Genomic DNA, 25216 nt, shown 5'->3' with positions numbered 1-25216 from the left:
TACTGAATCAATAAAGGAGGAGGTAAAGTCTCTGGGACACTAAGAAGAAACAAGAAAGGAAGGAAGGAAGGGAGGAAGGGAGGGAGGGAGGGAGGGAGGGAGGGAGGGAGGGAGGGAGGGAGGGAGGAAGGAAGACTGATATTTTGTCTAAGCTTTGCTGTCACTGGATCTGGGGCATCTGAGAATTGGATCAGACCAGTATCAAACTTTTCATCTCCACTAGAACAGAATTTAAAGATTACTTTAGAGAAAAGAATCCTATGTCCAAGGTGTCATTCATCTACCAGGACAAAAGGAATACCACCTATGTCCATTTTCTAAGGTACTTAAGAAAGAATGCTAAGCGAATAAAGACAAAATCAGAGTAAAGATGTGAAACGGGGGCATCTTACTGATTCCCTCATTAATTAATGAATTAAATAAAATCTCTAACGTGTTCATTTTATATTTGTATGACAGTTATGATTTTAAGTTTTTTTTTTTTTTTTTTTTAAACGATCTTTTAATACAGGTGAAGTCAAATGGAAAATATGTAGCTTTAAATGCTTTCATTATTAAAGACTGAAAATAAGTGAACCTAACACAGGAAATTAGAATAACAAAATGAACTGAAAGAAAAGGAGGGGAAAGAATTAATAAAGATAAAAGATATAAGCTGAAACGAATAAAATAGAAGAGGGGTAGAGAAAAGAAATAAAAGCAAAAGCTTTACTTTTAATACAAATGACAAAATAGTTACACTCTTGGCAAATTAAAGAGAAGACTGAAAATACAGAACAAAAACAATAGAAATAAGAAAGCTGATGGACAAAAAAAATGATAAAGATTTTAAAATAATTTTTGGAGGATCTTTTTTTTTTTAGACTCTTAAATAGGATTATAGGGCTACAGATTTGAAAATTTACAGCACAGTGAATGATTTTTTTTCTTTTGAAAAATATATATTACTCAAATTGATCCAGATGAAACATAAAACCTGAACTGGTAATTACAGGCTGGTAATTACAGAAAAAATTGTAAAGTTTGTTAAGGATGTACAAAGAAAAAGGGCATCAGCCCAGATGATAAACAGGTAACTCCTGGGATAGCCAAACTATCGCTGGTTAGTGAAAAAGAAGGAAAGAGCTCCAGTTTCTTTTCAGAGTTACCATAACCTAAAACAAACAAGCAAAAATCAGAGCACACACACACACACACACACACACACACACACACACACACACACACACAAGAAAACTAGAGATCTGTACTTATGCATATAGTTGTAAAAATTTCAAGTAAAACATGAATAAATGAAATCCAGGAATGCCTTAGAAGACGAACCCAACATGACCAAGAGGGTTTGCTTCAGGAAAGCAAGGTGATTCGATACCAGGCTATGTCCTACATGAATTCACTGTATCAACATATTTAAGTGCAAATCCCATATATTTATATCAAAAGATACTGATAAGATATTTGATAATGGTTTGCAACCCACCCTGATAAATACTCTAAGTGAAAGTTGGAGTAGAAGAAAATGACCTTAGTAGTATAACAATCACCACCCAAAGGAGCCATGTATTATATATTAAGTTCTAAAGTCATTCAAGTTAAAATTGGAGACGCAACAGGGATGTCAGCGGTGTCAACATTGTTTGGCTAATGCAATAGGACAAGAAAACAAAACAAGTGGTATAAATATTATAAAGAAAGGGTCAAAACAACCTGGAAATGAGATGACTGTATCAGAACCATCATAAATTATATTTACCAGAGACCAAGAGTTTCTAATAAATACTATTGATTAATAAGAATTTTTGCTAAGGTAGCTCAGTATTGATAAGTATACCAAAATATAGCCATCCTTTATGCTTGCAACAAATAATTATTTTAAAATGGAAAAAAAAATCCTATTTACAATTACAATAACATTCAGACTAGTAAGAAAATACTGGCTTATATAATAAGACTGGATGGTGTATGAAGAAAACTATGTAATTTCATTGAATAATATTTACAACAGCATCTGAATAAAGATTTTGGGTGGAAGATTTAACATTGTAAAAAAGTCATTCTTTTCACAAGTTCATGTATCACACTGATGCAATTCTAATAAAAATCTTCAAAAGGTTTTCTTTTTCTGGGTGGGGGAGGTACGGGACCAAACGCCAGTTCATTTGGAAATATTTGTATCTAAGAAGTTCTAGCCTTTTCAATAAATGGTGCTGGCAGAATTGGAAAGCCACGTGCAAAAGAATGGAACTGGACTGCTATCTGTCACTATGTACCAAAATTAATTCAAATGGGTCAAAGACTTAAGCATAAGACCTGAAACAATAAACTGCATAGAAGAAAACATAGGTACTAAATTTATGGACCTTGGGTTCAAAGAGCGTTTCATGAATGTGACTCCAAAGGCAAGGGAAGTAAAAACTAAAATAAATGAATGGGACTATATGAAACTTAAAAGCTTCTGCACAACAAAAGAAACCACTGACAAAATAAAGAAGCAACCAACTGAATGGGAGAAGATTTTTGCAAACAATGGCTCTGATAAGGGGCTAATATCCAAAATATACAAGGAACTCATGCAACTCAACAACAAAAAAACAAACATCCCAACTGAAAAATGGGCAGAGGACCTGAAGAGACATTTCTCCAAAGAGGACATACAAATGGTAAATAGACATATGAAAAAATGCTCAACATCACTAATCATCAGAGAAATGCAAATTTAAACCACAATGAGATATCACCTCACTCCAGTCAGAATGGCTATCATCAACAAGACAAATAGTAACAAGTGTTGGAGAGGCTGTGGAGAAAAAGGAACCCTCATACACTGTTGGTGGGAAGGCACACTGCTGCAGCCGCTATGGAAGACAGTGTGGAGGTTCCTCAAAATATTACAAATAGAATTACCGTATGACCCAACAATCCCTCTCCTGAGTATCTACCCCAAAAATCTGAAAACATGTATCCATAAAGACACGTGTGCTTCAATGTATTGCAGCTTTATTTACGGTGGCCAAGACATGGAAACAACCAAAATGTCCTTCGATAGATGAATGGATAAAGAAGTTGTGGTATATATACACAATGGAATACTATTCGGCGGTAAGAAAAGGTAAAATGGGATCATTTGTGACAACATGGATGGATCTTGAGATTATAATGCTAAGTGAAATAAGTCAGACAGAAAAAGCAGAGAACCATATGATTTCACTGATATGTGGTATATAAACCAAAAACAACAAAAGAACAAGACAAACAAATGAGAAACAAAAACTCATAGACACAGACAATAGTTTAGTGGTTACCAGAGGGTAAGGGGGCTGGGGGGTGGGGGGTGGGAGATGAGGGTACCACCTCCCCAGCCCCCTTTTGAGTCTATGGTGATGGAAGGAGAACTGACTCTGGGTGGTGAACACACAATGGGATTTATAGATGATGTAAAACAGAATTGTACACCTGAAATCTATGTAACTTTACTAACAATTGTCACCCCAATAAACTTTAATTAAAAAAAAAGTTTCTAAGACAATGTTGGAAACGAATAGCTACAGGGAGGCTTTGTAAGCCTGAAAGTTATTATGGCTTACTTTAATGCTAATATAATCAAATATGTGATACTGGCAAACCACAGAAGATATAGAGATCAGTGAGAAAAAGTAGATTCCAGAAATAGATCCGAGTATATTTGGGAATTTCATGTAAAGGTGAAATTAAGATTTCAGTTCCAAGGAAAATAACACATTATTTAGCAAATGTTCCTGGTATATGTGGGCAGCCAAACTCCAGTATTACACATATTATAAATAGGAATTCTGGCTGCAGTAAGGTGCTAACTAAAAACAAACAAACAATTAAAATATTAACGAAAAAACCTCAGGAGGAGGGAGGACTTTCTTAGAAAATACAGGAGCCATAAATTAAACAATAGAAGAATCTGACTGCATAAAAAAAGTTATTTTTAGATGGAAACAACACCATAAGGAAAGACAAAGGACAGGAGGGGAGAAAACTCAGCAATATGTGACAGCCCTGGGGTTCATATCCCCAAGTTCCCAACAACCCAAGGGAAAAAATGAGGGAGTATGAATTTAAAGTTTACAGAAGAGAAAAATGGAAATGATCAACAAATCTATGCAGAGATGTCACAGAATTACCAAACAAAACACCAGCTGGGGAAGTGCCCAAAGACCAGGTAACTCATTTCACTCATGAGATTGACAAGATGGATAACACACAAGACTGGTGAGAGTTGGGCCCACACCAGAGGAGACTATCCTTTTGAAAAAGTCATCTGAATTAATGCAAATACAAACGGTGGAAACGTGTTGAAAACTCCAAAAGCACAACTGAATATGAGGAGTTATGTAGGTGTTTAATTACTGTGGCAGTTTGTAATCGCAAAAAGCAAACAAACAAAATCCGCCTAAATATCCATGAGTAGGGAGATGGTTGAAGGAAACATGGGATAGTCATAGTCTAACTTCTGTTTAAAAATGTAAGTTAGGGATAGCTGTATGGACCCATAGCACCGTTAATAAACGGAGTAAGAGCAAGTTGACACAATTACTACAAAAACAGGAAAAAAAAAACTTTTCTGTTATTTTTTGAGTCTATGTATGTTGGTATGAATACAGAGGAAACTTTACTCACCTTGGGTGGAGTGAGAAAGGCAGGGGGCTGGAGATTAGTGGCAAGCAAGATTATTGGTTTTTGTATAATTCTGTATATAGTTTATTGCAAGGGACAAGTTTTACTGTTGTACTTTGTTTTAAAAAATCCAAATATGCACGTGTGTGTATGTACATGCACGTATGACTATGTATGTATGGAGGGCAGCAGCTAGGTGGAGATACAAAGGTATAAAAAGAAATATGGTATAAAAAAGGCAACAGTATGCTTAATTCAACCCCCAACTCTGTAACTGGAGTAGAAAAGACACACATAAGCAAGGAAAAAAATTAGAGGACAGTCCATCAAAATGGTCACAATTTTTACAACTGGACAGGAAAATTATTAGTGATTTTAATTTTTTTCTAAATAATGTAACGTGTTTCCCATATTTTCTATCTTGAATACACATTCCTTTATAATTAGGAAAAAAATCCTTTAAAAGTTGAAAAAAGGGACACTCTGGGAAAAAAGAAAGAAGCAGAAAACAGGTTCATGACAACAGATGTTTTCCAGCTAAAATTCATCTGCTGAATAGCTCCCTAAAGACCTGCAAACAATAGTTCTAAAGCAATGACATAAAAATATTAACATAGGACGCTGCAAGCTTTTTCGATTTCTTACCAAACCATAATGAATCAGTATTACCATTGCTGATATGAAAATAAAGAAATTCTGGCAAAGAAAACATGGAGAGTTATCAGAATTGTGTTCAAATATTAAAGAGCAAATAAAGAAAGGAGAAAATCCAGCTTGAATTCTGTATCTATTTCCTAAGGGCAGCTGACTTTCCAGTTCAACAGGCAACCCTCAAGGTTTCCAGCATCACCATTTTGTGTATTTCCTTAGTTTGTTATATGTCTTTTGTGTAAAAGTGAGCTAAGCTGCATGCGCACTTTAGGGAAGTAAAAGTGTATGAAAACTGGTAAAAATGTATCTAAGTGTTCTCAAAACATTTTAAATATACTTCTTGGCACAAGAGTAACCTTCCCTCCTCACCAATCTTTGCTGACACTCTGTGAGAGCATGTTTCATTCATTCAATATTTATTAAGAGCCCACTGTGTGTTGAAAATGATGCTAGAGGCTGGAAATTAGAGAGATTACCACGGTAGTTGTCTTTCGGTACAAGCATGGGTAATCCTAGCTTGCTCTCTGGCGCCACCTACCGATCAAACAGCATTTCCATACAAAACAAAATTTTAATTAGATTTCCCTCTTCCCATTCGTCTGGTCCCTGGGACTGCACATATATTAATGTCTAAAACAACGGTATCTTAGAAAACTCTGTCCTAAATGTTAGTAGGAACTTGCATCATATTTGCATCTAAACAGAAATGTCTGGTTCGTCAGTCAGAAGTTTCAAAAAGAAAACGATAGTTAGGTCACTTTACGCACCACACATATTTGACTGTTCAGGAGGTAAGACGTTTGTATAATATTTATGAGAGAGGACTAAAAACCCTGCTTCTTCAAGTTCTCTTTAATTATATAATTCATACCCCTCAACTCCAAATCGTATTGTGAGTAAAGACTCATTAACATTCAGTATATTTTAATCATGTATGAATTTATTAGGAAACCATTCCTTTTTTTCTCATTAGCACTAAACTTTTTTTTTTTTGGGGGGGGTCAAATACCCATGTGATATTATGTAGAAAATGGTCCTTCATGCCAGTAGATTTGTATCCATGTGCTCAAACCCTAATACCCCAAAGTCTGGTGGGTATTTCAGAATGGGGACTTAGGAGAGGCTGGGAAGTACCATCTACTACACAAATGTAATGAGACGGAAAAACCCTTCATTAGAATTGGGAAATCAAGTTGGAAACAAACAAATGTATTCACTACTCATCGCTTTTAATTCCAAGCCCTAATTGGAATCATGTTGGTAACATTTAAGATTCTACAACAGTTACGACTGGGTGATTCAGAGGTGGTCTCCAGGTTATCATAGCATTAAAAAATGATAGTAAGCAGTACAAAATTACAATTTATTCCGTGTGTGTGTGTGTGTGTGTGTTCACAACAATCCTTAAAAACATTAAGGGCAAACCTCTTCCAGAATTCTATTTATGACTTTTTTGTCACATTTCCCTCCCTTTCTTTTGTTTTGTTTTTTTTAAGCACTAATCCGGTATGGAGTCCGCTGGACAGAGCAAAGCTGGGTGGGCCCCTCCTTGAATGATGGAGTAAGTCTGCTTGGGCAGTTCTTGTTGGGAGGAGGAGGAGAATATAGGTGGGGCCGTGGAGGCCACAGCAATGCTCTGGCCTCCGTCGCTCACCACTGTCACTTCAGCTGCCCCCTCCTGAATCAGAGCGTTAAGGCCGTCAAAGTCAGTACAAGTAATCCCCGAACTGGTGATGAAAGTCTGGTTGCCAGAGCCTTCCTGGAGGCCGCCCGGGCCGGTGGGGATGAGGGCCTGGTGCAGAGTGGCTCCGTCTGTCTGATCATGCGTGGTCAGCAGGACAGCCGGCTGGGTCATCGTGCCCGCCTCGCTCGGACACCCCGAGGACTGAGAAGGGGCGATCAGATTGACCTGGCGTAAGATCTGCAGCCGGCTGTTCCCGGGGAGTTCCTCTGGGCTCTGGGCCACCAAGGCGGGTGGTACGATGTTCACGGCGGCGGCCGCAGCCTGGACAATGGTGTTTGCCTGGGGCACCTGATGCCCCACGATGATTTTGACTCTCCCCTCGCTGAACTGGGGCACTTGGCTGGGCTGCAGCGGCACCTGCAGGTGACCCACCGTGAGGGGCGCAGCCGGCTGCTTGCTGGGCTCGATCTGAAACTGCAGGACGGTCACATCCGAGTTCTTATTCTCACTATACTCACTGTGCTGCCTCTTGTGGCTGCGGAGCGAGTCCTCCCGCATGAACGAGGCATCGCATATGTCGCAGTGGAAAGTCTTCTTGGCGTCCAGCTTGGCCACCTGCCGGCTGCTCTGGCGGCCGGTGTCTTTCCTCTCCGAGGCCTCGGTCTTGACCATATCCCCGTGGAACTTCTTCATGTGTTTGCTCAGGTTGCTGGGCTGTTTGGTGTCGAAGCTGCAGTAATTACACTTGAAGGGGCGGTCGGTGCAGTGGACGCGCTCGTGGATGCGCAGCGCCGCCTTGCTGGAGCAGGAGTAACTGCACTCAGAGCATTTCTCCGGGTGCTCCGACTGGTGCACCCGGCTGTGCTTCCGGAGGGTGGCTTTGCTGTCACCCAGGAAGTCGCAATGCGGGCACTTGAAGTTATTCCCACTGTGCTTGATGCGGATGTGCGACTTCAGGTTTCCTTTCATGGTGCAGCGGACATTGCAGAACTCACACTTGAAAGGCTTCTCCCCCGAGTGCACGCGCATGTGCCTTTTCAAGTCCGAGCTGATTTTGAACTTGGCGCTACAGAGCCAGCACTGGAAGGGGGCGTCCCCTGTCAACACAAGGTGAGTTTCGATAAGAACAGGAAGGCAACAATCACAGCGGATCCCCCCGAAGCACACACCAGAAAATCGCTCACACCAAGGCGGGCGGGTGGAGACCTTCTAACTGCAGCTGCTAGCAGCCCCTGGGAGAAAAAAAAAAAGGGGGTGTGGGGGGGGTCGGGGACTTCTCTTCTTTCCCCAAACCACCCACCACCATATGCTTGGTACACTACCACCTTTAAAAAACCCAGATGAAAAACAGAGATGGAAAAGAGCTATTTAATTGTCCCAAGTAAAATAAGATTTGTGAATATACTTAGCACATTCTTTGAAACAATCAAGCTATCGTTCATTGAGTTAACGTGACCACTCTGCTACTTAGTTATTGGCTCACAGTTGTACAATTTTGCATAATCCGTTGATTTTGATTGAGTTACATGTTGTAACAGATCGAAGGGACACATTTTTGAATCATCAGCTCCATGCTCACTCATCAGAATATTCTTTTTACAATGATTGAAATGCCCAGCTTATACTTTATGCAGATTTTTATTAATAAAGACGTGTTGATTGTGCAAACTTTATCCCACATTGCCAGCTGCGTTCTTTACTTGTGAAGTTACAAAATCCAGCTGCTTCATTTTTTTTTTTTTTAATTGCTAAATTCATATTCGCTGAAAGATGAGCAGGGAAAGTGAAACTGCCAACATCTGAATGGACGTGATAATCCAAATTTATTTCGTCAATGAATGTCAAGTCCAAATTATCTAAGGCACTGTGAATTCAAGCACATTGGTGACCCGCCTATTTCGATACTGTGTAAGCAAAAGGACAGCAGCTAACATTCTTCGGTTGCTTCCTTGATGGCAGACGCTCTGCTGAGCACTCCACAAGAATAGTCTCACTGGATGCTCCGAACATTCCCACGAGGTAGGAACTGTTATCAGCGTTATTCTTAACGCTATTATACAAATGAGGAGATTGAGGCCTACAGAGACTACAAAAATTATTCATGGTCACCCAGGTGTATGTGGTAGGGCTTGGATTCCGACCGACCCAGGCTGACACCAAAGCTGGTATTCTTAGATGCTAGGTAATTATCTGTACATATGACCGATGTTCGCTTTCCTAGGCCATCAACTCAAAAGAGTCAGATTGTGTTCCAGTTTTTTGGTGTAAGGCTTAACACATCACCTGGAGCTGCTTAATACATACAATTAAAGATGGCAGGGTGCAAACGTAGCAAGCTTTGAGAAACTTGAGAAGCCCAAACCTACGTAATGTTTTGTCTGAGTACGACCCAGAGCATACACACTAAACTCTAGAACAAAGAACGGTAAGTAGTAGACCATGGGCCGATTTCGGCCCACAGCCTGTTTTTGTCAATAAAGTTTTATTGGAATACAGCCACGCCCATTTGTTTATGTGTCATTTATGGTTGCTTTCAAGGCAGAGGTGAGCAATGGTGACAGAGACTGTATGGCTCACAAAGCCTAAAATATTTACTATCTGGCCCTTATGGAAAAAGTTTGCTGACCCCTGCCTTAGAATGTTGTTTTTAACCTTTTCTTACACCATCAACCCTTTTCCCCCAGGTTAGTGAAACCCATGGACCCTTTCTTAAATACACAGAGTAAACTAATGCGTAAATACACAAAGTAAACTAAAATAAAAATCAATAGGAATACAAATGAAACTAATTATATGGAAATACTCTGTTTCCCCGAAAATAGGACCAAGCCGGATAATCAGCTTTAATGCGTCTTTTGGAGCAAAAATTAATATAAGATCCAGTCTTTACTATATTATATTATATTATATTATATTATATTATATTATATTATATTATATTATATTATATTATACCCAGTCTTATATTATAGTAAAATAAAACCGGGTCTTACATTAATTTTTGCTCCAAAACATGCATTAGAGCTGATTGTCTGGCTAGGTCTTATTTTGGGGGAAACACAGTAGTTATTACAAAAATTAAAAGAAAAAATTTGTGATATGGCAATGGATGGGCTTTATCAATACATTAAATAATAAAATCTAGCGGCGGGTCTAGTAACTACAATCATTTCTAAATAGAGAAGAGCGGAAAGATATTTTGATCTACCTACAACATCTGTTATGAAAAGATCTGGGATTTCTCCTGGCAACAAGTTCACATGCACTGTTATCAGACTGGCTGCCTATTTTCCTAACTAACGACATATCAAATTTCAGTACAGGTTAGTGAAAATGAAGAGGTAAAATTTTTTTCCCTTCCAAGTTCACGGACCACCTACATTCTATTCATGCGTCCCTGGGTGGAGATGTCTGTGGACTCAGAATAAGAATCTCTGCTCCAGGGGCCAGCCAGATGGCTCAGTTGGTTAGAGTGTGAGCTCTCAACAAGGTTGCTGGTTTAATTCCCGCATGGGATGGTGGGCTGCGGCCCCCCCCCCTGCAACTAAAGATTGAAAATGGCGACTGGACTTGGAGCTGATGGACCCTGGAGATACACACTGTTCCCCAATATTCCCCAATAAAATTAAAAAAAAAAAAAAAAGAATCTGGTCCAGAATGTTCTGTTAGGTTTTCCCGTCACACCCCTGCCCAAATAGTGACACTCTTTCTGCCTTTTTCTTTTTTTTTAAAGAAGTCAGCAGAGGTGAAACCTAGAAAAACCAGATAACCATATCTCATAGCTGAGCTGCAGAGCTTAATAACACTTCTGACATGAAAGCAAAGAGTTTAAATCCCTTCATCCTCTTAAATGAGTCATACTGGTCAGTAACAGTCCCACCGGACCTTCAGTTCTCCAAAGCTGATGGCTATGCTTGCTGCTGCCCACTACCTGATCCCCAGTGTCCAGTATGTAGTGGAGACTCAATGAATGTTGAGTGAATAAGGAACTGACATATCAAAGCTGACAGACAGATCTTTCTGGAGTTTAAGTTGCTACTAAGATGACTGACAATGTAGTCAATTGAGCAAAGCGAAGGAAGGGTAAAAACAAAGTCCCATTAATTTTACAATTTGTAAAATGGTCTAAATGCCACTGATCTAAAAAGGGAAATGAACATTCCATGGAGACAATGCACAAATGGCACACACTTACATTTTTAGAAAATACACATTTTCTAGACCAATTAAAGATGCTACTATAAATGGTTAAGTGTAGCCTTCTAAGTCAAAATGATTCTGAATCACTTTCATAAATGAAACTTTCAGCTCCTCTAACTTGGGCTGTGGAGGTTTCTGAAGAAAATCATTTGGGCATCAATTATGTCAATGTCTTCACTTGCTGTAGTGGATGCCAAAAATGTTCCCAAATCTCCCCACCTCTCCCCCTTCCCTACAGGGGCACGGCCCCTGCCACATATGTAATTATGCACACTTTCCTGACGGGGCAGGACGACCTGCCATGACCTCAGACAATAGTCTCATTCATGTCATTGGATTTAGCTGATGGCATGTTGTGTACACTTGACACAAGTAATTGGCTTGAAACGGGCTTGTGCATTGGGGTTTGCTCACTTGCACCTCTGTCATCCATTGCCATGAGAAGGTCAAGTCTGACCTAGCCTGCTGGTCCCAGGAGGAAGATGACAGATAGGTGCAGCAGAGCTACAGAGCTGTAGCCAAGGCCAGTGGATGGCAAGCCCAAGTCTCCAATTCATGAGCCCCGCCAAGACCGGCAGAGTTGCTCAGACGATACTCAGCTGATCCCCAACACATGAAGAGAAAAGGCATGTTGTTGTATCCCCTGAGGTTCTGGGGGGAGGGTTTGTTACACTGCCATTATTGTGACAATAGATAATGGAATCAAATATTGGTGTCGAGACTTGGAGTTTTGTCATAACAGAAAACCACATAGCACTGGCTTTGGGATTGGGTGGCAGGTAGAGGCTGGAAAAGTGGCAATGCACACTATGGAATGACAGCATTTGGTAAAACTGTCACCTGCAGTAGCTTAGACGGTAGAAACTATTCCTCTTGAATCTGAGACTTGGTCAAAGAGATTAATTCCAGGCAGAATAGTGAAGGTATGTTACCAGCTGTACATGATAAGGCATCACAAGAAAGAGACACACTCAAACTGACCATTTTCTACATGGAATTTAGAGAGAATAGAGAAAAATCAAAGATGTGTTGGGTTAAAGTTTCTCATTTCCAACGAGCAAGAGGTTTGCAAAGTCAGACAGAAGCCTGGGGACAAAGATCATATCCAGGGAACTGATCTCGGGGTAGATTGAACGAGAAATGACGGGTGTGAATGTAAGACTTTTGTTACAATCTCTGAAAGAATGAAGTTGGTGCCAAGTTAAGTTCTCTCAGCTGGACCAAGATTCCTAGAAGTCTCAAGGGACTCAACCCACAGAAGGTTATATGCCAAAAGTGCTTATAATTGGCTTTAGAGGAAAGGCAAGACTCCAGAAGAATTGTGGATGTGGCTGCTGGCACATTGACACACAGGAAACTAACACAGTGTTTTAAGAGAGCAAAGCTGTCACCAACCTAGACTAAAGCAAAAACATAAAATGGTCCCTAGCTTTCGGTAGACAGGAAGCCATGCTAAAAAGTTTCTCAAAGGTACATTTTCCACTCCTTTTCAGAAGTGGGTAAGGAAGGCGTTGGAAAGGAGGCACCGGTAGACAGAGTCAAGTACCAGAGGGCTGAGCCAAGGCCCAATCAAGAACTATTCCCTGTCCACAGGGTGGGGGGACCTGGGCACATTTGTCTAGAGGGATTTCAGAAATCTGTGGACCAATGACTGCCAAGTGCCCCTGTTCTCCCCCTTTCGAACAGCAGGATGACTGCACTTATCTGACTCTGTTGCACTGCTATACATTGGGAGTGTGGGCACAGACAACTTGTGTGTCTACTTCAAAGGCTTTAGGTCCACAGGAACCATATCCAGATGGAGATCACAACATCCTGGTCTTTAAGCCTGATCCCACGATTGGGTGCGACTTGTGAGGGTTTGGGGAGAATGTGAATGCATCTGCATGTCAGAGAGATGTGAATGAAGGTGGGGTGGACTGTTGTTTGCAAAAATGGCCCCAATTCAGGGCGGCCGGCTGGTTAGCCCAGTTGGTTAGAGTGTGGTGCTCTTAACAACAAGGTTGCCGGTTCGATCCCCACATGGGCCACTGTGAGCTGCGTCCTCCACAACTAGATTGAAACAACTACTTGACTTGGAGCTGATAGGTCCTGGAAAAACACATTTCAATAAATAAAAAAATTAAAAAAAAAATGGCCCCAATTCTTTATTCCTCCTCATATCTCTGTCCCTTGCCATGTAACTTTGTGGTAACTTCCCAATGTGGGTAAGCTCAGCCCCATTCGTTGACACCAGGCCCAAACTATAACTTGCTTTAGCCAATGGGATGCAAGTAGAAATTTGTAGAGACTTACACAGTGGGGCATGCTTGCACGTACCTCTGCTGTTGTCAGGAGAAGGATAAGCCTGGGGTAGCCCAATGGTCCCAGAAGGAGGATGAGAGCTATGTAGAGCAGAGCCAGGCTGTCTCAGCCAAGGACAGCCAGCTAACCTACAGCCAGATCCCCAGCCAAGGTCAGTGGACACCCAGCCTTCCCCACACAGGTGATTAAGCCCAGCCAAGATCAACAGAGTTGTGTAGCCAACCCCCTGCTGACCTGAAGTATGGGAGAAACAAATACTTATGATAACAGGCCACTGAGGTTTTGTGGTGGTCGTTACACAGTATCATTGTATCAATAGCTAATGGATACACTTGACAAAAGGAAAACATACATAATTTGTTACCTACTCTGCTGAGTTTTTCCATCAAGCTGTCCCATGCGGAACTGATCAGAGTATACTTAAAAATGAGCGAAATGCCTAACCAACCATTATACAGAAATTTATTAAAACTGCATTGCTTATACCTCTATTTCATTTAGCATACCTCCTCAATTAAACACTAGTGAATAAGTTACAAAGTTATATAAATATATATACCATGTTTCCCCGAAAATAAGACCTAGACAGACTATCAGCTCTAATGTGTCTTTTGGAGCAAAAATGGTCTTATAGTAAAATAAGACCAGGTCTTATATAATGTAAGACTGGGTCTTACATTAATTTTTGCTCCAAAAGACGCAATAGAGCTGATTGTACTGCTAGGTCTTATTTTCAGGGAAACAAAGTATATTGTTATAAATTTGACGGTTCCCCCTATCTTACTGATACAGGCACTTCTGGGCAGATGAAACGCAAAACTGCACAGGAAGGGACGTCCAAACGTCCCCAATTCATTTCCTTCCGTCGTGACTACATGCTGTAAGGTGCTGACGACCGAAGCAGGAGGCAGGGAGGAGCACAGAGTGAGAACACCGGGAGGGACTTACCTGTGTGGGATCGCAGGTGGACGGTGAGCTGGCTGGAGTTGCGGCTGGCGTAGGGGCAGATCTGGCATTTGAAGGGCCGCTCGTCGGAGTGGATCCGCAGGTGCTTGTTGAGGCTGCTGCTGTCTGCCGCGGCGTAGTCACACGTCTTACACTTGTAGGGCTTCACGCCCGTGTGGCACCGCATGTGGGTCTTCAGCTTGTCCTTCCGGCTGAAGCACTTGCCACAGACCTCACACTTGTGGGGTTTGTCTCCTTCAAACACACACACAGATGGCATCAGGAAACCAGAGCAAAAAAGAAAAAGGCTCATTTCCCACTGCCTTGGGGAGCGTCATACACAGTTACCAAAGCATATTTAGAAAACTCCCAAAAGCTGGAAAGATGATTGGCAAAGAGCTAACATCTTTGGAGGGTGTGTGTGTGGGGGTATTTCTTCTATTTTCTTTTATTATTATGCTATTATTGGTGTTTTCTAATTTTCCTACACTGAATCTGAATCTGTTATTAATTAAAAATCAAAGGCAACTGAAATACATTTTTAAAGTATGGCTAAGTAAAATCAGAAACTGTTCTTTGTCTCATACCCATTTTCTGTCCTTGTTTCCTCTTCACGTCAGACAAACCCTAAAATTCAGAATGCCTAAATTGTAGGAGCTCATGACTGACCAGCTAACGATTGCATTTTTCAGCCTCACGCGCAGTGAGCTCATGACTGACCAGCTAACGATTGCATTTTTCAGCCTCACGTGCAGTGAGCGGGGATTCTACAACCAAGTCATCAATGGAACAGCAAAGAAGGTAACTATGTCCCTTTCGTAAGTGGAAATTGCTTGCTTTGTAACTTTCTCTCTTTCCCCTCCTTGTTGCCAGCTGTAACCAAGACATGGGGGTGAACTGGCAGGTGTGGTCAGGTGGGGCAGCCCACCTGCAGATGGCGGCTCACGGAACGTAATGGACCCTAATGCCAGAGAAGGAACTCGTGATCTCATAGGACAGAGCCGCCTACCTGCCCGAGATCACCTGCTTACCTCTGGTCAGTTACGCAAGGGACACATAAAGCCCTACCTTGTCTGAGCGGGGGTCTGGGTTTCATCTGTGCTCATTATACATATGTCAACTTGTCAGCCCTGAATAACTGCTAGTTTTTTCACGTATATTTTTCCCATCTTTTTTTGTATCTGTGTGGATGTGTGCTTTTTCGGTAAAAAAAACCTTCTTGGCCAACATTAGTGTAAACACTGTGCCTGTGCGTGATTTTATTTCTCTCAACAACTGGGATCAGAACCCAGGACTATCTCGCTCTCGTCAACGTGGCCTCCACAATGACTACTTCCTTCCACTTAAAATAATTTTAATCATCTTTTCACGTCATGAGTACCCACAATAGAACTTTGAAGGCTGGGAGACATATTCCACTCTATGGATGTACCATAAGTTGCTGAACCAGTTCCTTACTTGTCCATTGAGATGAATGAAGTCGGTACGAACTTACTAATGTGGAAACATGTCCAATAGTAAATGAAAAGCAGCACGTGGCAGTGATAGTAAATATAAGATTAACTTAATAAGAGAAGAAAAAAGTAAACTGTGTGTGTTTTTAGGCTCGGTCCAGGCATGACAAAATCTAAGAATGAGTCACACTAGACTATTAAGGCCGTGGGATAAGAAGGAGGTGAGTCAGGATGTTCACCTTTTACTTTATATGTCCAACATGTATTTTGGCCAAATCCCAAATAGTAGCCAAGTGCTCAAATCAATTGTCAGCCAAAGCTGATTACTGTCATCACAGAATACACATCTGGCATTTAAGAATATGTCTAAAAGTATATTAAGGATTATAATTTTATTATTAAAAATGTTAGTCGTCAAATCTAAAAATCCAGCAACAGTAACTTCTCATTACTGTCAGCTGCTACGTCGCTTGTGGGTCGCCATCCTGTGTACAAGTATTCGCAATACTGGGCACATGCTGGCTAGCTCTGCGGGTAAAGAGCCCTGCTATTCTTGTTCCAGCTGCGACCTCATCTCTAAAAGTAACTAAGGTAAGGACACCTTTTTGTCAACTCTCCGCCTTGAAGATGTTGATGGAGACACTGCAGGTATGAGAAACTACCCTACAAACCCAAGCTTGGGTTTGTATATAGAAGATACTTTCTGAAGACGTGTAGAGACAGACTGAAGGTCGTTGCGCTCACTTATATTTTATGATGTTTCCCCCATCCTCATTAATAATTACAGCCCTTTACTCTTGCCCTGACGAATATCCTACGCCTGACTGACGGCACTCCAGCATATGAAACCCACATGGAGAGATGCATTGCTTGCTACATTGGGAATGCTCACCAATACTTGAAACTTAACTTAACATTCTGATAGAATAAATCCAAGTGACGTGACATTGTGAGGTTGATGACATAAGATTGTGATCCAAGGGCAACAAGGCAACCAGTGGCCATGGCCAAGGGATAGCAGAAATAGCTGCTGGATATTTCATCTTCCAAAGACTGAGGCTGAAATGTAGGCTTTGGGCAATGAGTGACCCCCAGGCCAAATGTCAGTGTGTCCCTACCTTATACACACCTATACTCTAAATTGATACACGTCTGTATCATTGAATTGTGAGCATCTAATACTTTGTTAAAAATAGTCTAAAAGCAATTCCCTGCTCATGCAGAAAATCTGGGAGACAAAAAAATACCTTAAAGAAAATTAAAATCACTAGAAATAATCATGTTTTTCTTTTTTCCATGCATCAATCTTTTCCTCTCCTTTTAAAAAAGGAAGTACTTATTTATTAAATTACCCCTTCAAAATTGTAAAAACAACACACACTAACTGCATCCAATGATACAATGTAAAGATACATACAAGTTACTATTCTTCCCCCTTATTCTTCTCTTTACAATCATCTCTCTCTCACACACACACACACGTGTGTGCGTACACACACACACGCATATACACAGACACATTTAAAGAACCTCCTTAAAATGAGAATAGGCGCATTTGAATTTTAGTTAACTCTGCCAGATTAATTTCAGAGTGGCTGTAGCAATTCACAGTGCCACTAGGTAAGTTTGCTCGTATTTGTTGCATCCCTGGATTTTATTGCTTTAAACATTTCCTGCCAAAATCATGTGTAGACCCAGCATCTTATTTTTATTTAATTTCCCTCTGTATTCCAGGGAGGTTCTATGTCATATCACGTGTCTGACTCGTGTGGATCCCCAGTTCCTAGCACTGCATGTGTTCAGGGCATATGTGCCAAAGAAATGGCACTTACCTGTGTGAATTTTTAAATGACGTTCCATGTCCTTCATGCCATAGGCGGTCTTGAATTGGCAACCTTAAGAAGGCAAGGAAAGATGAGTTGCAAAGGGAAACAGAGTAACTTTAGAGTGGAGAAACCTGGCCGAAACTTCCAGAACTAAATGATGAAAGTTAACTCCACAGTAACAGGGCAAACAGATATCACGCGCCTCCTGATATGACCAAGAAGATCATAGCATCGCGTCTGTGGTTCCTGCCCAAACTGCATAACCTAAATCTAATCATAAAGGAACATCAGCCAAACCCCAAAGGAAGAAATTTTTACAAAACAACTGGCCTGGATTTTGCAAAAAATGTCAGGGGGCATGAAAGACAAAAGTTAAAGGAAACTAAAGACTCGTGAAAATTAAATGCAAAGAGTGACTGTGAATTGGAAGCTGGACCAGGGGAAAAATGTTTTTCTTCTGATATAGCGGGCATTAGTGAGACAACTGGTAAAATCTTAAAATGGTCAATAATGTGATAATAGTGTGTATAAACGTTAATTACCTGATTTGGATGATTGTACTGTGGTTCTACCAAAGAATTTCCTTGTTTCTAGGAAATACACATTGGAGTATTTAGGGATAAAGGGACATCATGTCTGCAACTTATTCTAAAATGGTTTGAGAGAAAATATATGTATACATAGAACGACAAAGCAAATGTAATACGTTAACAATGGGAAACCTAGGTGAAGGGTATACAGAAAGTTTTTGTACTATCTTTACAACTTTTCTGTAATTCTGAAATTATTTCCCAATGAAAACTTTTGTCTTTTTTTTTTTAAAGGAAAGAAAAGTCTTTCCTAAGCGATAGCACTGACAGAAAAAAAAATCACAGTCACATGAAATTCTCACGAGTCCCATTTCAAAGTCTCACGGCTAGAAAAGTCTTAAAGATTGTGCATGGTGACCAGCGACAGGGAGAGAGAGGTCCTATGTGATGATGAGAATACTGTGGGGTTCTGATTTTTAAGCCAGGCAGTTTGGAGAACATCTAGGTCTGGTTGTCAAGAATTCACACGTTAGAGCCCTGGAACCTGTTAAACGTCACATCCCTTACACGAGTAGGATACAATACGGCCTTTACCTGGATAGCAACAGTTAAGCCTTTTCTGAGCAGGTGGGGCCGTGGGCTTCTTGGCACGTGACTTGGCAGGGAGCGAGATGACGGTGGCTGTCTGGTTTTCATTGCTTTCCGTGGGCAGATAGGTTTGATAGCCATGTTCAAAAACAAATTCTGGAGCTGAAACTGAAAGGTACAAAGATTATTAATTTTCATAGTATGAACACTCAACAGCTATTCCCTTTGCCTACCATCCTTTGTAAAGAATGAACATGTTAGCTGGCTTTCCCCGTCTCCCTAGCTGCTTAGGGGTGACCATGTGACCCTGTCCCAGCCAATGAGACACTAGAGAACACTTGCTGGGGGGCTTCTGTAAAAGATTTTGTCTCTGTTTAAGATGAAAAACAAGTGGGTGAAGAAAATGAGGCAGTTGAGGAAAGCTCATTCTTGCCGCCCTGGTTGCCCTCCTTCCTGTCTTTGAATATACTGGAGTGAGGATGTGATGCCTGGCACGGTGGCAGCCATTCACAGGGGCGAGAGAATCAGATGCTGGGCCAGAGCTCGGAAACCTTCCAAATCTAGACTTATTAACTAAATAAGAAATGTCCCTGTCATTTATGCCAGGGAGGTATTCTGTTTATTCAGCCACAGTTTCATAAGTTTGACCGTAAAATCCTAACAAACAACTGGAGAGGAAATGATTGAGGGAATTCAGGGTGACACAACAAGTACTCTCTGAAAACACCAGTACTCTTTTTAACACAAGAACTCCTAAAAAAAAATCCTTGTACTCTCACTGACGTTTTGAGGAAAAAAAGAAGAAAAAAAGAGACTGAACATCTTTATCGTTATAAAAGATAAAATAGGTAGTTTCAAATTTCTTTCTTTTCTTTTCTTACAAAAAAATTTTGTGACTACTTTGTTAACTAAATTTATGGTTTGCGGTTTGGAAATATGTTCTTCCTTTCTTACATGTAGTTTGCCACATGGAGATTTGGCTTCCAATGAAGAGTAAATACGACCAATGGGGGCTCGTTCTTTGGGTGAAGGTGTCAGGCCAAGAGGCCCTAATGATGACTCCGAAAGCCCTATTCCGTTTCCCAAATTTGTCACAAAGGCATCACCTTGGACATTTTGCCATTTTATTTACAGAATATATGTATTTAAATCAATACAGACCTGACACCACTACTTATTTTGGCTGGGCCTGAAGGAGTAATAGGTATCCACGCCACAGGTGTGAAGTGCTAGCGTTTCTCTCAAAACAAACATCTTCCTTCTCTGAATCTAAGATGGTATAGATTGTAAGATGCACTGTGATTTTATGTACGACAGATAAAAGAAGCGGCCAGTTAAACACATCAGAATGCAATGCTTTCATATCCCTTATTTTATATACATACAGATATTCCTCAGAAATTCTACATTTTTTGAATGAGTTCTTTTACATGTCTTTGCACATTTGCTTCATCACTGTCAGGTTGACCCCCTGCCACTGTTTCCAGGTACTTCCGGGTATACGGTTACTTTTCATCTTCAACCTGAATCATCAAGCACTATCTTGGAAGACGTTCTAAACAGCAATTAAAACCAAGACATGGAAGTTCCAAACACTGCACACAACTGTCAAAGTGACCAAAAGGGATCAGCTACGATCAAGTTTGTTCACAGGCACACACAGACATTATTTTAGTGTGACTGCCTGTTGGTTGACAGCAATCTCATTCTAGGTCCTCCTCTGTTTCAGATTTCTTTTTTTTCCGTTTCCGATTTCCTAAAATGCATCTTTGCATAGACACGAGTCCGGGTTCAGCCACTGACTGTGCGAGAGACCTCAGGCGAGTTACGTAACTACTCTGCATTTCAGTTGCCTTGCCTGTAAACGGAGATAATCACCGTCCCCACTTCATAAGGTTGCTGCAGTTTAATGAGAGAATCAGAAGCTACGGTGGAGTCTTCATAAGCGTCAGCCACTAACAGTTAAGCAGAACCAGGCACAAAAATCTCAATGGCAGTGATCAAGGGTGACCAGCTGTCCCTGTTTGCCTTGGACAGTGGGTCACCCAGGACATAGGACTTTCAGTGCTAAGCCAGGATGGCTGGTCATGCTATCGTGACTTTCTGCTCTACAACTTGAACAAAAAGAAGGCTGGAAGGCACCGCGTGGGGCAGGGGTTGTGGGCGTGGCCAGTCCTCCCCACAGCGCCTGGAGTCCTCACAACGCTCCCGGAAGGTAAATGTGAGCCCGGCAGCCGCCTGCACCTGAGCCTTCCCGCACTCCTGGGAGACCGGCCCGGCTTTCTCTCCTGACTGCCTACCTGCCCGTCCACCATGAGCCTCAGCAACCCTTTGGTGGCAAGTTACAGCCCAGGGGAAACAGAGGCGGCGTATTCTGGGTATTAACCCCTTCTCAGATATACGGGGTGCAAATGTCTCCCATTCTGTAGACTGCCTTTTCATTCTGTTGATTCCTTTGATGCACAGAGTTTGGATGCAATCCCATTTACCCAGGTTTGCCATTTGTTGCCTGTGCTTTTGGTATCAGGGGGAGGCAGCAGGAAGCAAAGGGAACCAGGCTCCTAACTGCAGGGGTCATTTGGGGGATGGGCTAATCACACATACCATGTGAGTGACCCCAAAATAGATGGCTCCCAGATTGCAAAGGGTTTGTTCAAGAGTTTGGGCTCTTACGTCTTATCTCTTTGAGCCTCAATTTCCTCACCTGGAGAATGGGGGCAATTTCCAGTCCTATCTCCTAGAGCTGGTGTGAGGACTAGAGGTGAGGCATGTAAAAGTGTTATCACTGGTGTCATTATTCATTGATTTATTCAGCAAATATTCATTAAGCACCTACTGGGTTCCAGGCATGATTCTAGGCACTAAAACACATCAGTGAGCCAAGCAGGCAAAGATGCCTGCCTTCCTGGAGCTCAAGTTGGGAGTGTGCAGGCAATCACTTAAATATATACTATATAGTTAATATAAGTATATAGTGAAATGCTACGGAGAAAAATAAAGCAGGGAAGGGGTACAGGGAGTCCCGGGGGGCATGCAATTTTAAGGAATGTGATCTGGGAAGGCCTCAGTGAGAAGGTGACATTGCAACAGGGAAGCACATAATTAATAGTATTCTGTTGCAGGTGTCTGGAATTCAACAGCCAACAAAGGGGCATCGGGGCATCCAGTTACCCAGGCTGGTTGTAGCCTCCGTTTTATCAGGGTCATCCCCTCCCAGGACTCTTGTTCTAGTCCCACCCCTCCCCCCCACTCTGCTTCTTTCCTGGAGCCACTGTGAACAGTGGGACCTGCAGATACCCCAGGGAAAGCCTTCAGGAGGCCCTGGTCACTGAGGGGCTGCGCTGAGTGTGTATGTAATTTGATGTTGGAGTAGCCATCCATTCCCAGGTGGTAGTGGGGAGCAGGGTTGGGGGGGGAGGAGAGGAGGGAGAGAGATAGAGACAGAGAAAACTTTTGTCTGTCCTGGGACCAACTTCTGTCTCCACCGCTCACTAGCTATGGGTTCTTGACCAAATCATTTCTCTGCTCTCCAGTTCTTCTGCCAGCAAAAGGGGGATGTTAGCTGTGACCTTTGAGCTTAGACCTTACCGTTCTAGCAGACACTTGACAGGAGCTGGGCCAATGAGATCCGCTTACCCTGAAATTAGGACTAAAATACTGCGTTTTGGTGTGGACTTTCTCTCTGAAAAAAGAAGGCCTAAACCTTGGGAGCTGTTCCGAGGACAAAGTGCTTCACCAACTGTGGCATGCACACGACCATCTTGGAATCACTTTAAAACGCGGATTCTGATTCAGTAGTTCTGGGTGGGGCTAAGACTGGATTTCTAACAAGCTCTTGGGCAGTGTTCATGGTCCTCAGACTATAGGTGGAGCTGTGAGCATCTCGAGAGCCCTGATATATTTCTAGCTTTTGGTGTCAGCCTCTTTGAGATCCAGCTGCATCCCTGCCCTTAGTCCTCAGTTATTTCCTATATCCTTCTAAATAAAATCTCCTCTTTGGCTTAAACGATACCCAAAGTAAAGGTCTGTTACAGGCTCATTCCTCAGTAAAAGAAAACTAACCAGCACTATACTGGGAATTCACCAAACAGGAAAAAAAACAAATCAAACTAAAACCACAAATGGAACAGAGTTTCTGTTCCATGCCCCACCCCCACCCTTCCTTCCCACTTCCAGGGCTCAGTTCACTTATTCATTCAGATCTATCTGCTGAGCACCTACTATGTGCCAGACACTGATGGATTTCCGTCTTTTCTTCTCCTTCTCCTGATCCAGCGGTTTTCAAACTTGATCATGTACCAGAGAGTTGGATGCAGAGATTGTGGTAGAGTCTTTATAATTATTTTTAATGAGCTTTCTAGGTCATTCTTTTGTGCACCAGCTTTGAGAACTCTTGTTCTAGTCCAGTCTGACAAGGCAGGGGCAGGCGTGTGGCTCTGCACAGGCGCCCTGGTGACTGGATTCCACTGCTAAGCCCTCCTCCTAGTTCCTTGTTGGCCCAGCTGCCCCACGACAGTGGCACTGGGCACGTGTCCCATCTTAGTCAGCAAGATCTCGAGTTTTGGGGGAAGCATTTCCTCCCTGACAAAGAGAAACTGTCCCTTTCCCCACCTGCGGACACGGTTGAGTGAGAACTGGAGGCTCAGACCCACCCCAGATGTTATCCCCTGGGCAGGGTCCGGGTGACGGCGTTGTCACTGAAGCTTCAGGCGGTTCTTTTGAGAAACACTGTGGAGGAGTTTGCTGACGGACGCTGTGGAGTGGTCAGTGCACAGACTCTGCAGCCAGGCAGCCTGGGTTTGAGACCCAGTTCTGCCACTTTCTGGCTCTGTCATCTTGAGTAAGTCACTTAACCTCTCTGTGCCTTAGTTCCTTATTCGTACAGCGGGGATAATAATTCTCAGTATTCCCCTGGGGATTGTGACAAGGACTTCTCCATACAGAGTCCTTAGAAAAGTGACTGGCACCTAATAAGCACTACGTAAGAATTCACTATTAGTGTAGCTGTTGCTGCCAGACCCTTCTGGCAAATCATTAAGTTTGTCTCAGTAAATCACTCCCATGCTCCATAACCTTCAATGCCTCCCCAGCTCCTTCAGAATAAAGGCCAGGGATGAAGCGTGACTCCTACCACACGCTCCTGTGTCATCTCTAGCCACTGTTACCAGATCTTGCCTCGAGCTGCCCCACCCCCAGGCCACCAGGAGGAAATGCCCCCTTCCTACCATCTTCCTCCCAGAGGCAGGTGAGTCTTTCAATTTCGAGACTGATTATATATGCTCGATCTCACTCACAGTTTTTCCCCCTGGCTTTCTCCCCTTGGGGCCAATCCGCTGCATGAACTCTTTGCATCAGGCTGTGCTCTCAAAGGTGGCTGGGCTTGAATGTCTTACAACTAAACCCTCCTCCCCTGCCCATGGTCCTGGAATTCTCCATGAGCGAACATTTCCGTTCTCTCGGCTCCAACAGCTGCCACACACCAGTCCTGAAGCTGCCCTCGCCGGGTCCTCATGGTGGGGCAGACGCCAGGCCACGTGCTTCATGCCCATTAACGAATTTAATCCTCATCGTTGCCCTTTCCTCTAGTCAGTCGGTAACTGTTTTACTGAGCGTCTGTGCTGTACCAGGTCTGGTGCTGGGTGGCAGGAAAACAAGACTAATTAGGTCCCCGCCTGCAGGGAGATAAGCGGTCTAGTAAACTAGAAATTAAACCACTTGTCTATGCCCCACAGGCCACTGAGCCTTCAGAGTCTTTCTTAAGGCTTTCAAAAATCAACGGGTGGGCTGGGTCTGCCCTATGTCAATGTCCTCTGGCCACAGACCACCAGCGACACACTGGTAGTTAAATAAGTTTACTCATTGCATCGGGGGAGCTCTCACACCATGGGAACGGTGGAGCATCTCAGTAAGAGGGTGCTAGAAAGGACTTATAGTTCGGGGCTCACGTTAAATGTTATCGAGGGAGAGTTCAAGGAAGTCTGCATTGGAAGCTGACAGGAAGTGTGGAAAAGTCCATAATTTGATATCTTAATAAATATCACCGAAAAGCAGAGAAGGTGAAAGCAGTAATAGGTAGGGAAGCAGCCGTCTCTCAGATTAGTGGGGGAGGGGATGCTGGGTATTCTGTGGCTCTTGTGTTTGTTCTGTCCTACCACAGTCACAGAGGGGCCGTGTCTCATGTTGATGTTCCGTGAAACTGTTTATGTTCAGCAGGAGAACAGCATGGCCTACCTGTGGGGGCCAGTCCAGCTCCTGGCAACACCGAGACCTGGCAGATGAGGGTTGCTGGCTGTCGGGGCTGCTTTCCTTGCTCAGCTGGTTGCCCATAGGCCCTCCCACTCTCCATCAGAGCATAGCTGCTGCTGCATTTGCTGCCACTGCCAGACCCCC

The 25216-nt window shown here is 42.6% G+C and overlaps 1 protein-coding gene across 3 annotated transcripts in view; it reads right to left on the bottom strand.

Moving 5' to 3' along the window:
• ZFP64 (ZFP64 zinc finger protein) overlaps positions 1–25216 on the bottom strand; it is a 74701-nt gene that overhangs the window by 40925 nt on the left and 8560 nt on the right. For 2 of the 3 annotated variants that reach the window (XM_019726072.3, XM_019726071.3), the window contains exons 3-6: positions 18833–18994; positions 17715–17777; positions 14432–14683; positions 6504–8076 (exon numbers count right to left, since the gene is read on the bottom strand). In XM_019726072.3, the coding sequence (XP_019581631.2) occupies positions 6794–8076; positions 14432–14683; positions 17715–17777; positions 18833–18994 (1760 nt within the window). In that variant the 3' untranslated portion in view covers positions 6504–6793. Of the gene's footprint in view, positions 1–6503; positions 8077–14431; positions 14684–17714; positions 17778–18832; positions 18995–25216 lie in introns of those variants that run through there. The other variant, XM_019726073.3, reaches the window with a different exon arrangement.

The sequence above is a fragment of the Rhinolophus sinicus genome, chromosome 13 (genome assembly GCF_057876585.1).
Source record: "Rhinolophus sinicus isolate RSI-liver-muscle chromosome 13, RSI-T2T, whole genome shotgun sequence".
Classification (NCBI taxonomy): domain Eukaryota; kingdom Metazoa; phylum Chordata; class Mammalia; order Chiroptera; family Rhinolophidae; genus Rhinolophus; species Rhinolophus sinicus.
This window is presented reverse-complemented; position numbering and strand designations above follow the sequence as displayed.